Source organism: Peromyscus eremicus, chromosome 1, assembly GCF_949786415.1.
Source record: "Peromyscus eremicus chromosome 1, PerEre_H2_v1, whole genome shotgun sequence".
Classification (NCBI taxonomy): domain Eukaryota; kingdom Metazoa; phylum Chordata; class Mammalia; order Rodentia; family Cricetidae; genus Peromyscus; species Peromyscus eremicus.
Window position 1 is genome coordinate 116,644,398 of NC_081416.1, and position 14,453 is coordinate 116,658,850.

General features: G+C 48.7%; 1 protein-coding gene across 1 annotated transcript in view; it reads left to right on the top strand.

The window, feature by feature from the left end:
* Nucleotides 1-8,122, top strand: part of Homer2 (homer scaffold protein 2) — a 92,899-nt gene extending 84,777 nt beyond the window's left edge. Inside the window, exons 6-9 of the mRNA XM_059253289.1 lie at nucleotides 2,784-2,940; nucleotides 4,817-4,927; nucleotides 5,747-5,827; nucleotides 6,782-8,122. Coding sequence (XP_059109272.1) covers nucleotides 2,784-2,940; nucleotides 4,817-4,927; nucleotides 5,747-5,827; nucleotides 6,782-6,970 — 538 coding nt within the window. The 3' untranslated portion in view covers nucleotides 6,971-8,122. The remainder of the gene's footprint in view (nucleotides 1-2,783; nucleotides 2,941-4,816; nucleotides 4,928-5,746; nucleotides 5,828-6,781) is intronic.
* The last annotated feature ends 6,331 nt before the right edge of the window (nucleotides 8,123-14,453 follow it).

The following is a 14,453-nucleotide window of genomic DNA, read 5'->3' on the forward strand; positions in this document are numbered from 1 at the left end:
TAACTCCAGCTGCAGGGGATCCAGCACTTTCTTGGCCTCTGAGAGCCTCGACACACATGTGGCACACACACAAATCAAAACACAAGTCTTTAAAAATATTTATAGTTAACACATAGTTCTACGTACTTACTGCATACGGCGTGACATCAAATGAACATAATGTGTGACGATCAAATCAGAGTCAGCCGTCCTTCACTCCAAACCCAGGTGGCTTCAGTTGAGAAGAGGTAGGAAGCAGGGTAGTTCTCAAGGTTTGGGTTTCTTCTAAGTGGTTCTGTACGTTAACAGGACACCCATACTGATGACAAAAAGACTTACATTTTAAATGACAACACAAGCTATTGTGTTTCTGGGTCTTCAGGACTGGCCTTGGTACCTTCAGAATTACTCTGCTCACCTGGCTGGGGGCTTTGGCCAGATGCCTTCAGTCTCCTTGTGGCTAAGAAGGTTCTCTGCTCTCACTAGACTTCCCCACGTCAGAGCCCGCTCACCTTCAGGCCTGTCCTGTCTAAATTCCTGTTGAGGACACTAGGCACAGTTAGTAAAGTGACTCCCTGCCAAGGTCACGTGGTTAAAGTGAGCCTTTCCATCTCCCAGGCCTGCCTTGTTTGCACTTATCCCTGCAGTTAGTCTGCAGCCAGCCGCGCCCCAGCTGGAGCCCCCAAAAGGGGCTGCCATTCACTGGCCTCGCTCAGCATCCTAGCTGCCGCTTGGAACGTAACTCCTGTGGGCTGACCTAGAAATTCCAGAAAGCACAAGAGACTTTTAGATCCCACCTTCTGCGTCTGGGTGCTGGTTCTTTTTAGGTGCTTCAAAGACAAAACTGACCAGTCTCTTTTCTTACCTATCTTTGGTTGTTTAACTCACAGTGGGATGCCCAGATGAAAATATTCCAACTCCAAAAATAAATGTTTTCAAATCCAAGTTCAGTGAAAAGCAAGTTAAAGGAATAGCCATGAAGCCATTCCCCTAAATTGACTTAATTCCCAGTCATCACCTCTAAAATTCTTCAGATAAAAACATGTTACTGGGTTTTTTATTCAGTCTGTGGCATTTAAACCCGAAAGCATGCATTTCCCAATCAAATCATAGATTTATGAGGCAGTAGATAGGAAGATAACACTGTACAGATATGGTGTATATATTTCAATTTTTTCTTTCAGTCATTAGAAAATGGGCATTCCTCAGCTGAGCAGAAATTCTCTTTGTGTGTGTGTGCAGGTTCCTGTGTGTGGAAGTGTGCATGCACTTGAGTGAATATGTGTGTGTGGGGGGCGGGTTGTGTGTATGCATGTATGTGAAGGCCAAAAGTCAACTTTGTATGCTGCTCCTCAGGAATCATCTACCTTGGAGACAGAGACAGACATCGAATACTGTATGTGTCTGTAGAGAGCGAGACTGACTTACTGTGTGTGTCTGTGTGAATGGGGTATGTGCATGTGTGTGGGGTGGCATGCACCTATGCGGTCGTACAGAAACCAGAGGGGATGTTGGCGTTTTCCGCTATCACTTTCTACCTTATTTTTTGAGTCAAGGTTTCTTGCTGAAACCCAAAGCTCCCCATTTGGCTGGGCTGGCCCACCCTTTGATACGGTTTCTGTGATCCGGTTCTGTCTCTGCCCCTCAAAGCTGGGATTACAGGCACATGTGGCTATCTGTGCCCAGCTTTCACATGGATGCTGGGAATTGGAACTCTGGTCCTCACAGCAATCCCTCTTATCCCGTGAGCCACCTTTCAGCCCCATTTTTGTTGTTCTGTTTTATTTCAGACAGGTCTCTCTGTAGCTCTGGCTGTCCTGGAACTCACTCTGTAGACCAGGCTGGCCTCAAACTTAGAGACATCCACCTGCCTCTGCCTCTCTAGCACTGGGATTAAAGGCATGCGTCACTATGTCTAGCTCCCATTTTGTTTTGTTTGTTATGGTTTTGTTTTTTTAATTTTGAGATGGGGTTTTTACTGAACTTAGAGCTCACCAATCATCTAGACTGTACAGCCAACAAGTCCCAGAGATCCGACTGCCTCTGCCTCTCACCACGGGGATTACATCGTGCACCACTGCCCCTGGCTTTTACATGTGTGCTCTAAATCAAACTCGGGTCCTCACACCCATGTGACAAGCCCTTCAGAGACTGAGCGGTCACTCCAGCTGTGTGACAAGCCCTTCAGAGACTGAGCAGTCACTCCAACTGTGTGACAAGCCCTTCAGGGACTGAACGGTCACTCCAGCTGTGTGACAAGCCCTTCAGGGACTGAGCGGTTACTCCAGCTGTGTAACAAGCCCTTCAGAGACTGAGCGGTCACTCCAGCTGTCAGCAGAACGTCCTGTGGGTTTGTCCTCTCCAGCTCTGCTCCATCACCTCAGGTCACATTCAGTATTGCAACTCTCTGGACTCTAAGACACAGAAATGAAAGGGGACAAAGCGGAGCAGTGACCCAGGGAGGCCTGGTTCCGTGTGTTGGAAGGGTCTTCTCTGGGCACAGAGATCAAAGGTGAAACAGGAGGCCGTGTGTGCTCTTAAGAGCGGAGCTACCCCTGCCTTCTTCTAAGACAACTCTTTAAGAAAATGACTGGATAAGGTGACATGTTCCCACTAGAAAGAGACTCCAGGCCCCCTGGGCAGTTGGTGCGAACAAACCCAACGTGAATGAGCTGACTGGTAGACAAGGGTTTGAGCTTCCCTTGGGGTGAGCTGAGGAAGGGCAGAGTTCCCATCCCCCGGCAGATGGAGGTGCAGTGTGATGGACACCACTCCTAATCTCTGCCCTCCCTCGTCCCCTACAGTGCTGCCAATGTGAAGAAGTGGGAGATTGAGCTGCAGACCCTGCGGGAGAGCAATGCCCGGCTGACCACAGCCCTGCAGGAGTCGGCGGCCAGCGTAGAGCAATGGAAGAGACAGTTCTCCATCTGCCGAGATGAGAATGACCGTCTCCGCAGCAAGGTGGGCTGACAGAGGGCCCGGGCAGCCGGAGTGGGCCGCAGGAGAAGAGCCGCTGAAGGCCCTTTTCCTCTGTCCTCGTTAGCCTCCACCCCACAGGCAGGAGAACGACGTTTTTATCTCCTCCTTGAACATCTTTCTGTCTTTCTTAGTGGGATCAACGGTATCAATGATTGACTTTGCATTCCTAAGGAAGAGAAAAGTGAAGCAAAACCCCCTCTCAAGGGCCCCCCCATAGTCCTCCAGGCTGGCCTTTTGCTGTAGATGAGATTCCCTTAGCATCTCTGCGGCTTGGGCTTTCCAGTGGAGGAAAGGGAACCCAAGGATAAATGAGAAAATTGATCCAGGACGCTGAGGAGTCTATTTCCACAGAAGCCCTGCTCCCATCCAAATCATTTTTTCTAAAGATATAAATTTGGAAGCAAAAGGAAGAATATACATTTAGATAGGAGAACGGTGGGTGTTCTGAGCAGAGCTTTCTGTTGTCCTACTCTGACGACTGAGGGTTTAAATTGTCCTCACAATTTCCCTGTAACCAACCCTCCGGTCACCTTCATGTGTTGTTCTGCGGCACTGATATGAAGTCTGGGATGCTCAGAGACGCCCCTGGAGAGGTTCTCAGGTTTCTGTTTAGACTGTATTATGTGTGAGCCCTGTAAGTGCAGAGTTTGGGGGGGATCTGTCCCTTGACCCACATGTATCCTTTGCCCTGACTGACCTGGGCGGAGCCACTGTGGCAGAGCCCGACTCCATCTCCTTCCTTGAGTGCTAATTACCACAGAGCTGCCTTGTGTCATTTTTATTTCCCATCCCTGTGATGAGCAGGCTGACAGTCAGGGCACCGGGCCAGTTGCTGACTTTGCGTGCTCCTATCTGAGCCCTGGCTGGTCTGCCTGCTGGAGGGATCGATGGCTCCTCCTTTTCAAGCAAAGAGCTGATTTTCTCCCTCTGGTCTGAGCATGATAGCCAAATGCAGTGCTGAGGTGTGGGGTAATGTCACCCAGAGCCCGGGAGGGCGTGGGCCTCCCTAGGATGAGCTCTTTGAGTCCTTGATTTCCAGGCTGGAGGTAGAAGTTGGGATTATCAGTGTCAGTGGGGCTGAGGGTTTAGGTCCTGAGGCTTGGTGTGACCACCACTAAGAAGAGGCCTTGTGTCAAAAACTGGCTTTGTCTGAGTGTAGCAATCAGTGTGGCTGCTTTGGACTGTATATTGGCTTCACTCCTGCTACCTGCTCTGCACACGCGTTTTGGTTTCCACGAAATGCTGAGCAATTGATGAGAGTGTCATTATGTGAGGGCTCTGTACTCTGCCTGATTAGCCTTTTCCAGGGTCAGGCCCGTGAAAAGATGCAGTACTGGAGTCTGCTAGTCAATCTTGAAGACAATACCCCCATACACTGCTCCCCAGCCAGGACCCTTCTGTGGGTATCAGTGGGTGGGGGTCATCTTGAGCTGCAGTGATTGAGATGTCTTTGATTGCCTGTCCAGCAGCATTGTTAAATTCTACTCGGCCACCTTAAACCCTTGAGATGAAACCGAGTAATTCAGAACATGATTAAAATGATGTCAAAGCCATTCTTGCGGGAAACAGATCAATTCAGGGGACGTCTGGCCTGGGACAGATACGTAAAGCGATCCTGAACCTACTCCCACGTGGCCATAAAGAAACCCAGAAGCCCAGCACACAGGCTGGGTTTCATGCCTTACTGGCCCCGCTGGCAAGTAGGGGCAGACAGCACAGGGGAGCTGCGTGGTGCCTGCTTGGGGAAAGCAAAGGAGTGGGGTCGTCCATGGCTCGTTTGAAACGAGAACAGGAAAGGAGTGAGGGCAAGCTCGTGTTCGATGACTAAACCTCACCCTCGCCCCAATTGTCCCTTAAGATCGAGCAGCTGGAAGAGCAGTGCAGTGAGATAAACAGGGAGAAGGAGAAGAACACCGAGCTGAAGAGCAGGATTGAGGAACTGGAGTCAGAGCTCCGAGAAAAGGAGACGGTGAGTAGAGAGTGCTGAGTGGGGCCCTCGGTGACGCTGGCCTTGCACGGCGACCTCTGTGACCTGCGACCCTGGCAACTGCCTGGACTCCAGGACAGGGAATCAGGACTTGCACCATGGCTCGGCTTCTCCAGAACCAAAACCTCACACTGGCCCTTGCAGCATGTGTCTATGGTACTCTAGAGTGAACTGGGGGTGGTGGACGTCGCTCAGAAGGTCGGGTGCTTGCCTAGCATTCAGGAAGCCTTGGGGTTTGATCCCAGTACCATGTAAACCCACCATGGTGGCATGCGCCTGTAATCCCAGAGCTCAGGAGGATCAGGAGTTCAAAGGCCATCTTCATTGAGGCCAGTCTGGGATGCATAAGATGCTACCTGGGAAAAGGAAAAAAAAAAAAAGGAGACTTCCCAAAAGCCCTGGATGGTCTTAAAGATCACCCACCAGCAGAGGCGTCTGCAGTCAGGCTCCCACAACTAGTGTTTCCACCCTCACAGGCATTTCTATTCCAGGAGGCACAACACTGGGACATGGGAAAGTTAACGAATCCTCCCTAGGCCTCAGTTTTCCCCGCTACAAAACAGCAATTCACAGTTTGTCAGATTTCATGCGATGATGCATCTAATACACCACACCCTTAGAGTCATCTGATGCTTCAGAATAACACTCCTCCATTGTTACTCATGTGAGCAAGACAGGTTCCAAGAACAGGACCCACTAGTACACACACAACTCAGCAATTTTCAAGAGTATGTTTTTAATCTGGAGTGTGTGTGTGTGTGTGTGTGTGTGTGTGTGTTTAAAATTTTCTGTCTCCCCCAGGAGTTGAAAGATCTCCGAAAACAAAGTGAAATCATACCTCAGCTCATGTCCGAGTGTGAATATGTCTCTGAGAAATTAGAGGTAAGAGGATGTGAGTTGGTCCTGAGGTGATTGGCATGTTCCTAATTTCTCCACTCTCCCTCAGTTTTACATCTAGGAGGGTCAAGGGTGGGTTTCCGCTTACAAAATGCTATGATTGTGTATCACAAGCACTCCTGGGGGCTGTCTCAACAGTGTTGGGTTTTTGGTTTCTCCACTTAACAAACAGAGAATGGGTGACTGTTGGTCACCCACAGAAAACCCCTGTAGAACCACAGCTGATTAGGAAAGGGGCAGATGGGTAGCTTGGATGTACCGGGTCAGGTACAAGTTCACCTTGGCTGCTCCCCAGCTCGTGACTTCGGGTGCTGGCCGTAGACAGGCCTTCTTCACTGGCATCACCTTCCTGTCCGCAAAATGAAGAAGGGTTTTCTTCACCCCTGGTGTCTCCTCACGTCAGTCCCCTTGAGATACACAAGGGGCACTTTCTTGAATTGCACAACCCCAGTTACAACTGTATTGGTAACCGGTTTCTGGGCACATGTTCAAGAAAATCCTAGTTTAGGCCCACAGAATAAAGCTCTTCTATGGCACTAAAAGCCCTCCCTCACAAAGGACTGGAGGTTAGCCAGGGGCCGAGGAGGGCTCTTGTGGAGCCAAGGAAGCAAGCCCCATTTGTTCTGGCTTTGGTAGGATATAAATGACAGGCGGTCTCTGCCGACCACTCTGGGCCTGGGTCCCAGATGTCAGAGCTTCTCTGTTGGAATCTTTGGGAAACCCCTTGAGCGGGACTCTGCAGTCTTCATTTCTGGTCACTGCTTAGGGTGTTCAGGCCAGCTGTTGGCCGCCTACTCCTTTTAGTCCTCCTTCTGAAGAACCGTCAGGAAAGGAATGGCACCTTGTGATGGCCTCCTTTCTGACTTCAGGGCCCAGATGTTTTGAGTGACGGCTCCATCCATCCCTGTCTTCCAGACCCTTTCTCTTTTGTCTTATCAGGCAGCAGAACGAGACAATCAAAACTTGGAAGACAAAGTGCGTTCTCTAAAGACAGACATCGAGGAGAGTAAATACCGACAGCGCCACCTGAAGGGGGAGTTGAAGAGCTTCCTCGAGGTTCTGGATGGAAAGATTGACGACCTCCATGACTTCCGCCGAGGACTCTCCAAGTTAGGCACAGACAACTAGGCCGGGCGGAGCCTGGGTCCTGAGTCTCAAGTGTGTGTGTGAGATGAAGTAGGCATAGGACATTCTCCATTTCTGTTGCTTCTGTAAATGCAGGTGCAGTCTGTCTGTCTCCAGACCAGTTGTGCCGTCCACCCACTCCTCCAGAACAGTAAATCTCTCACTTCTCTGGCCTTGGGAGGTTGTGGACAACTGGAAGCTTCTGACTCAGGAATCCAGAACTTGGTCTACCTTAGCCGTTTACGAAGTCAGGGCAGGGATGTTTATATCTTTTTTTTTTTTTTTTTTTAAGGGCTGTTGCAACCCTGTGAAACCCTGGGAGGGAAAGCATTTTCTAATCCAAGTATCAATATCCTTTACAACAGGCCACTGGGCGCCTTCTACTGCATAGCATTCAGGGTGTGTGACTCTCCGAAGATTCCAGACCATGGGCACATGGAGGGAGTGTCTTTTCTCAGTATGCATTTGGATGCTTTAGCAGATGTATCTAACCTTTTGATGTTGTGATACAACATCATCATCCCCAGAGTTCACACTCAAGGATTGCAAAATTGGCTTACCCAAAAAGAAATAATTGTCAAAAACAAACAAACAAAACACCTTACAATGTTTTAAGTAAATTTACTATTTTGTGTTGGAGTATATTCATAGCTATCCTTGGCTGCATGTGGCCCTCGGGCTGTAGGCCAAGCCTACCTAATTGAAAGGAACCATTTAGTGGAGACTTATCCAGAGGGAAGAAAACCCAGAAGTTTTGGGGTACACCTACAGATAGGGGACCACTCGTACCCACTGTGCCCCATCCTCCCCTGATTTGTATGGTTGCGACAATGTCCCTTTCTTGTTTTTTTGTTGGTTGGTTGGTTGGTTTTTGTTTTGTTTTTATTTCAGAGCATATGCTTACGCTGTGGGAACAGATGCAGGAGGGTGCCCCACACAGTGCCGGGCACACAATAGGTGCTTAATAAACATTTGTTCAACTAAACATAGAAACAGAATTTAGTGTTTTCATCAAAGCCCACAGCAGAGTTGAGACCCTGGTTGAATCCTACATCATCTATGTTGTGCTGAAGTGATCAGAAACGAATTCAGTTTACTGCAGCAACCCTAGACTTGGCTCTGAGGCAGGGACTGTGGCAATGGAGCCATCACAGACGACTCTGAGACCCTCCTGCGGGGAGCCCAGCCATGATCCCCCTAGAGGTCATCGCCTTTGGGACCACCTTCTCTTCTAGGCAGAGGGCCCATAGTGTGAGGCTTCTAGGATAGTGGGAGAGCCTGGTATAGGAGCTATCCTGGGCTTAGAAGCTTGGCTGGGTCCCTATAATGGGTTTGAACAATTGAGAAGATATCCCTATAGGCCATGAGGGTAAGAGAGCTGCCCAGGAGGCAGCCCTTGACCTTAGTGACAGAGCATCTCTGTTCTACCCAGGTCTGCCTTTCCTTTCTTAGTTCCTGCTAAGGAAGGACCTGGAGCCATGCAGCTCTCCTCTCATAGAGACTTCTTAGTGTACCATTGGGCATTCAGGTCTGAGGTATCCTTCCTTAGGAGAGATTGTCCATGGGAGACAAGGGGTTTTATGTCCGGACCCCCAACACTTCTGAATGCCTTGGGCAAGGGGAACTTTGGTATTCCCTGCCTCTCTAAGAACCCTCTAGACAGGACTTCACACAGAGTAGAAATTCTTCCTCTTGACTTTGCATGAATGAGAAAACAGCCTGAGGAAGGGGCTGGGGCCGGCACGTTCGTGAGCCAGGCCCTGTGATGATTTCCAAGTCCACATCTTTCCTTGCGGTAGCTGAGCAGTCACTCTGAGCAAGGGACTCAATTGGGATAGGAAAGGAAGGCAGGCTGGCGGTATGGAATGCTGGGGTGTGTTAAGGGGAACCCGTCAAGTGGAGGTGTCTTGTGCATCCAGAGTGGTCACCTGTGGGGCAATTCAGCCCGGGCGGCCGCTGGCCTGCCTTTCCCCACAACTCCCAATAGGCCTCAAACCAGTTGTAGCTCCACTTTGGAGAGCAAAGACTGCATTGGCTATGACCCAGCTTGGGGTGAGGGGGACTCTTCCTAGGCCATCTTGGCCTCCCTGTCTGTCAGCAGCCTGGGCACATGGCTGCCCAAGAGCGCTGGACACTAGGATCCTGAGCTTAGGCTTCGGGTGAGCCTCTGTCTACGATGACATACTCATCTAGAAGGAGCTCTCTTGGCAGCTGGGGTGGGAGCTGGTGACATGGTGACATATGACCATAGTTGCCAAAGCCCCTTCTTCGTCCTCATGGCCGTGACTTCCAAAAGTGACGGAAATGGGAATGTAGAAAGTTCTGGAAGTCATTACTACAGTGGGCTGGCTGTAAGGTTGAGACCATGATCTCTACTGTTAGCCGTTGAGGAGTTTGGCAAGCTTCTTGTAGCCAGTAGGTGGGGAAAACAGAGTCTTTGTGCTGTTAGACTCAGGCATCCCCCAGACTGCCACAACCCAGGAGCCTAAGAGCAGCCTAGGGGCTCCCCTACAGGGTAATTTAGGCTCCACAGCGAACCCACAAAACTAAGAAAGCACTGACCTTCCTTCCCTTCCATCTGCTTTCTCTAAAGAGCTCATGTTTCTTCATTTGATTTCTTTTTAAGAACATCATGACCCAGGAATAGCCTGAATGGTCAACGGGAGGCCGGCCCTGTCTACAGCCTCTGGCTCTGTACAGAGCCGGTGACCCACTGAACTTGGTCAGTATCCACCCACACTGGTGTGACATGCCTTCAGTTATTGTCTGGGACTGTTGTCATGACCTCAAACCCTGTGCAGGTGGGTGTGAGCGCTTTCCTCCCAGCGATTGCCGCTGCAGTGAACCGCCTGCAGAACCAGGTTTCACGTGAGCTCTCCTGGCCTGGGAGCTCCGCAACTGGCAGTCTGGGCCTTGGTTAGCTTACTTTCTGCAGCTGTTTGCACGGGTCCTAAAAGAGGCCAGGGAAAACTCATAACCCTTTAACCATGATCCTTCTGTATTTCTAACTTAGGGCTGGGCAGGGAGAGGACCTGTTTCTGGTGCCTAAGGAATGTGAAACCACTAGAGGGACAGAGTGGGAGAGCAAAACAGAGCCCAGGCTAGACCTCCGATCATCTTCAGTTATGTCTCCCCAGGAGCTGTCACTTTAGACCTTCATTGGGTGAGAGAACTTGGCAGAGATCATCAACAGGAAGTGGAGGCAGAGTGGCATGCCCAGGGGAACCCAGCTGTGACCAGCAGCATGGGCTCTCGGGTCTCCTGACTCTGATTCACTGTTCTCCTATGCACCATATTGTTCTCCTTTGATGTTCCTTAGATGCCAAGAAGAAATAAATACCCATCTGCCCTATTAAAAACACACCATAGCTACGTTATTTCAGTGTGTGTCCACCGCAAAGGACAGCTGACAGAGGAGTGAGGCAGAATTGTGCTCCTGTTCACCATACATAGTGAGGGTCGTTTTTGAATGATTCTGGTTTGTAGGGAACTCTTCAGTAACCTCTCTGCTCTGAGAGGCCAGTCCGGTAGAACACAGACCGGCTTTAAGTTCTTTACTGAGGTTTTAATGGAAGCACACGCATCCTTTTCAAGAGGCAGAAAGCCTCTGACCTCAGAGACATAAACAGTGTTCTGGCCTAGAGATGGCCAGTCCAGATGAGCCACAGCTGGGGAGGTGCTGACTTGCCCAGGGCTTAGAGCAGTTTGCATGCTCGAAAGGCTGTCCCCAGGGGTAGCTGCTCTCCAGCCTGCAGGCTCCACAGCCACAGCCTTCAGCGGTGTGATGGGCAAGTGCATGCTCTGCATTTGATGTAAGACATCAAGTAAAGGGGGGACATATGATGCCGTTCACGTGCGGCCGGCCATAAAGCATCATGATCTGCCCGTTTTGCAGGGCCTCTTTTTCTACAGACAAGTCTCCTCTCCTGCAGACACCAGGGGCAACTTTGAATGAGACCCAACCTGAACCTCACGTGTAGCCAGGTGCATGCTTGGAAATAAGGCAGCCTGATATGGGCTGGAGGGAGGCTGCCCTTGAGGGAGCGCCAGCCACGGCTCTTTGCTAACAGCTGGAAGCGAGTCACTAGGAGTGGCAATCCTTTGATTTAGGGGACCATCACTGGATTCTCTGAAGCCCTTGCAACATGAACCAGAAGCTTTCAAATCAACATCCGGACAGATTATGATTTAAATAGACCATGACTTCTGAGTACATGGCTTCCCCAAAGAAATAGACTATACTCTGGGGACAGTGGGGGTGACGGCATGGAGACGGAGTCCTAAATAGAAGTGTGAATGACTTACATGTCTTTTCCTTACACCTTTCTAAAGATGATAAATCCCTCTTTAAAGGCAAACCTGGCAGGAAGGTGACTTTGGTAGGAATTCTGAGCTGTATGAAATGTCCGTGTGTGTGTGTGTGTGTGTGTGTGTGTGTGTGTAAGGAAGCATGGGGGAAAGCCAGGGAAACCATTAGGAGAGTTCAACCACAACTCCATAACCAGGAGGAGTCTTCGAGTATTTCTGGTGGTGATGCTGAATGTTCTGGAATCCGCGTACAAGACTGTGGGTCTTCCGTTTTTGTGTGAAATTGTACGGTGGCCTACTCTGACCGTATGGCCCTTGCTGCAGAGTGACCTCCGGGCCACAGGGACCCCTACACAGTGGAGACCACGCTTGGGCACTTTGTCAGATTGGCAGGAGACTGATGTTTCACAGCTGTTGGGGTACATTGCTGTCTCTACCCCCCACACTGCCCTGCCCCGTATCATTCTGGATAGGAAGGCCTGGCTTTCTTTCCATTGTGTGGTGTCTCACGATAGGACAGCAGGAAGATGTCTCTTACATCTTTGTAAGACCTTAATGCCGTGTATGGATCGGCTAAGCAAATTATTTCTTGAGTACCATTTTTTTTTCTATCTAAATGCTTTTTTGAAATATAATAGATACTTTTTAAAAAAAAGAAAAAGAAACTAAAGATAAAGGAACAAAAAAATCCCCTGTCGCTCCACCGTCTGATCGTAACCACTGTTAACACGCGTGACTCTGCAGCTTCTCCTCACAGCTGCTTCTGTTCCTTTCCCATGCCGTACCATCTCATGCATACTTTTCCCATCACTCACCTTTCCTCTTCGGTACTCTACCGTGAATGTACTTCTCCATCGGGAAATATGTAGCTACCACTTTTTTAACAGCTGCCTAGGTCAGACCTTGGATATTTAAGCTGCTTCCAATTTTCTATTCTTATAGTCAGGACATGATACAATTGTTCTGACATCTTTGTAAACTGTTCAGAATCTTGACTTAGAATAAATTACTAAAATTAGTCTTCCCTGATCTCCAGATCCTGGCTCCTTTCCTTCCTAGACATGAGAGACTCCACTCACCACCTCCGCTGTGGTCAGTGATTTGGGACCCTGTGAGTGATTGCAGTCAATGAGACATGAGCAGAAGTAACATGGGAAACGCTAACCAGGACTGGAGAGTGTCCCGTGCATGACTCCGGTGTCTCTGATCCTTTGCCTTAGCAAGTGGTGACACCCCAGGGTAGAACGTCTCCCAGCCAGGGTCCTTGAGTGACTGTGTGGGACAGCTCCTTCCTGTCCACCCCACCCCGCCCCCAACCCATAATGGACATGTGGCACCAGTAGAGATAAACCTTACAGGTTTTACCACTGAGGTTTCAGGGTTGGTGTTTTTACTGCAGCATAACATGGCCCTTTTTTTAACTAATAAGAAAAAAGGCATGCATGTTTTTAGGGTTTTACACATATTTCAAATTGCCTTTCAGAAACATGCCCCCCACCTACACCCCCATTAGCAATGTGTGTGAGTGCCCGGCTCCCTCTGTAACACTGTCATCAGCATGAACGCGGGAGCTAACAGAGTGACACTTTTTAGTAGAATCTGATCCTTGTTAGCAAACTGTTTATCAGACTGTATGTTTCATATCTTCTGTTCATCTCTGGCCAAATGAGGTCTTTAGTGGTCTCATTGATACTTTTTTTTTTTTTTTTTTTTTTTTTTTTGGTTTTTCGAGACAGGGTTTCTCTGTGTAGCTTTGCGCCTTTCCTGGCACTCACTTGGTAGCCCAGGCTGGCCTCGAACTCACAGAGATCCACCTGGCTCTGCCTCCCGAGTGCTGGGATTAAAGGCGTGCGCCACCACCGCCCGGCTACTTTTTTTTTTTAATGTATAGGTGTTTTGCCTGCGTGTATGTCTGTGCATCACTTGTGTGCCTGATGCCCAAGGAGGCCAGAAGAGGGCATCAGATCCCCTGGAACTGGAGTTACAGAAGGTTGTGAGCGGCCATGTGGGTGCTGGGAGTCAAACCCAGGTCCTCTGAAAGAGCAGCTAGTGCGCTTAACCACTGAGCCATCTCTTTGTTTTATTTTATTTATTTATTTTTTTTTGAAACAAGGTCTCAACTATGTAACTGTGGCTAGCCTGCCACTCACCATATAGACCACACTAGCCTTAAATTCGTGTGTCCTTCTGCCACAGCCTTCCAAGTGCTGGGATTACAGGCTTGCCCCACCACATACAGTCTCATTGATTTCAAAATTTTTTCATAAATATTATAAAAATTACAGTTGTATTATGGCTCTTATAAAAAATGCTTAAACATTACAACGAAACCTTTTTAGTCAAATCTGTCTTTGCCTTTATAGTTAGTCCTTTGCTGTCACAACGGTGAAACTCTTCCAACTCTGATTCCAGTATGTTACTCATTAATATTATCCTTGCATAGTCAATGTTTCTTTTTCAACTGTTGAATCTCTGATCTAGGCCAGGCATGGTAGCGTATTCCTGTAATCCCAGTACTTGGGAGGTGGAGGCAGGAGGACAGTCACACAGCAAGGTTAAGAACCAGCTGGCTACAGAGACCCTGTCTCAAAATAACAGCCAGGTGTGCGGTGCACGCCTTTAATCCCAGCACAATTCGGAGGCAGAGGCAGGTGGGACTCTGTGAGCTCGAAGCTAGCCTGGTCTACATAGGAAGTCTGAGGCCAGCCAGAGTTGCGCAGTGAGACTGTCTCCAAAACAAAATAAAACAACAAAATAAAAACTACCTTTCTATTCTTCTCACAATAGTTCTAAATTGCATCAACACTATTTGGGGGGGGGAATGATCCTTTCTATACTGATATTAAATTGCATTTTTGTTATGCGCCCCACCCTTCTAATGGGTGTGAACATGCCTAAGTTGCCCATCTGTGTATTCTAGTGCTGGTACTACAGTGTTTGGTAACCCTAACTTTAGGTTTAAAATCCCCAGGAATGACATTTTCTGAATTTCCTAGTCTATTTTATATACTAATATTTCCAAAAGAAATTCAGGGACCATTTTATAAATTTTGGAATCAGTGAAAATTGGATTATATAATATTTCTGTATCGCAAAAGAAGTAACATCTTGATAACTTCTCATTTCATTAGATTTATAATGCTCAGTTTTATGTCCTTGGTGTATTTTTTCCAATAAA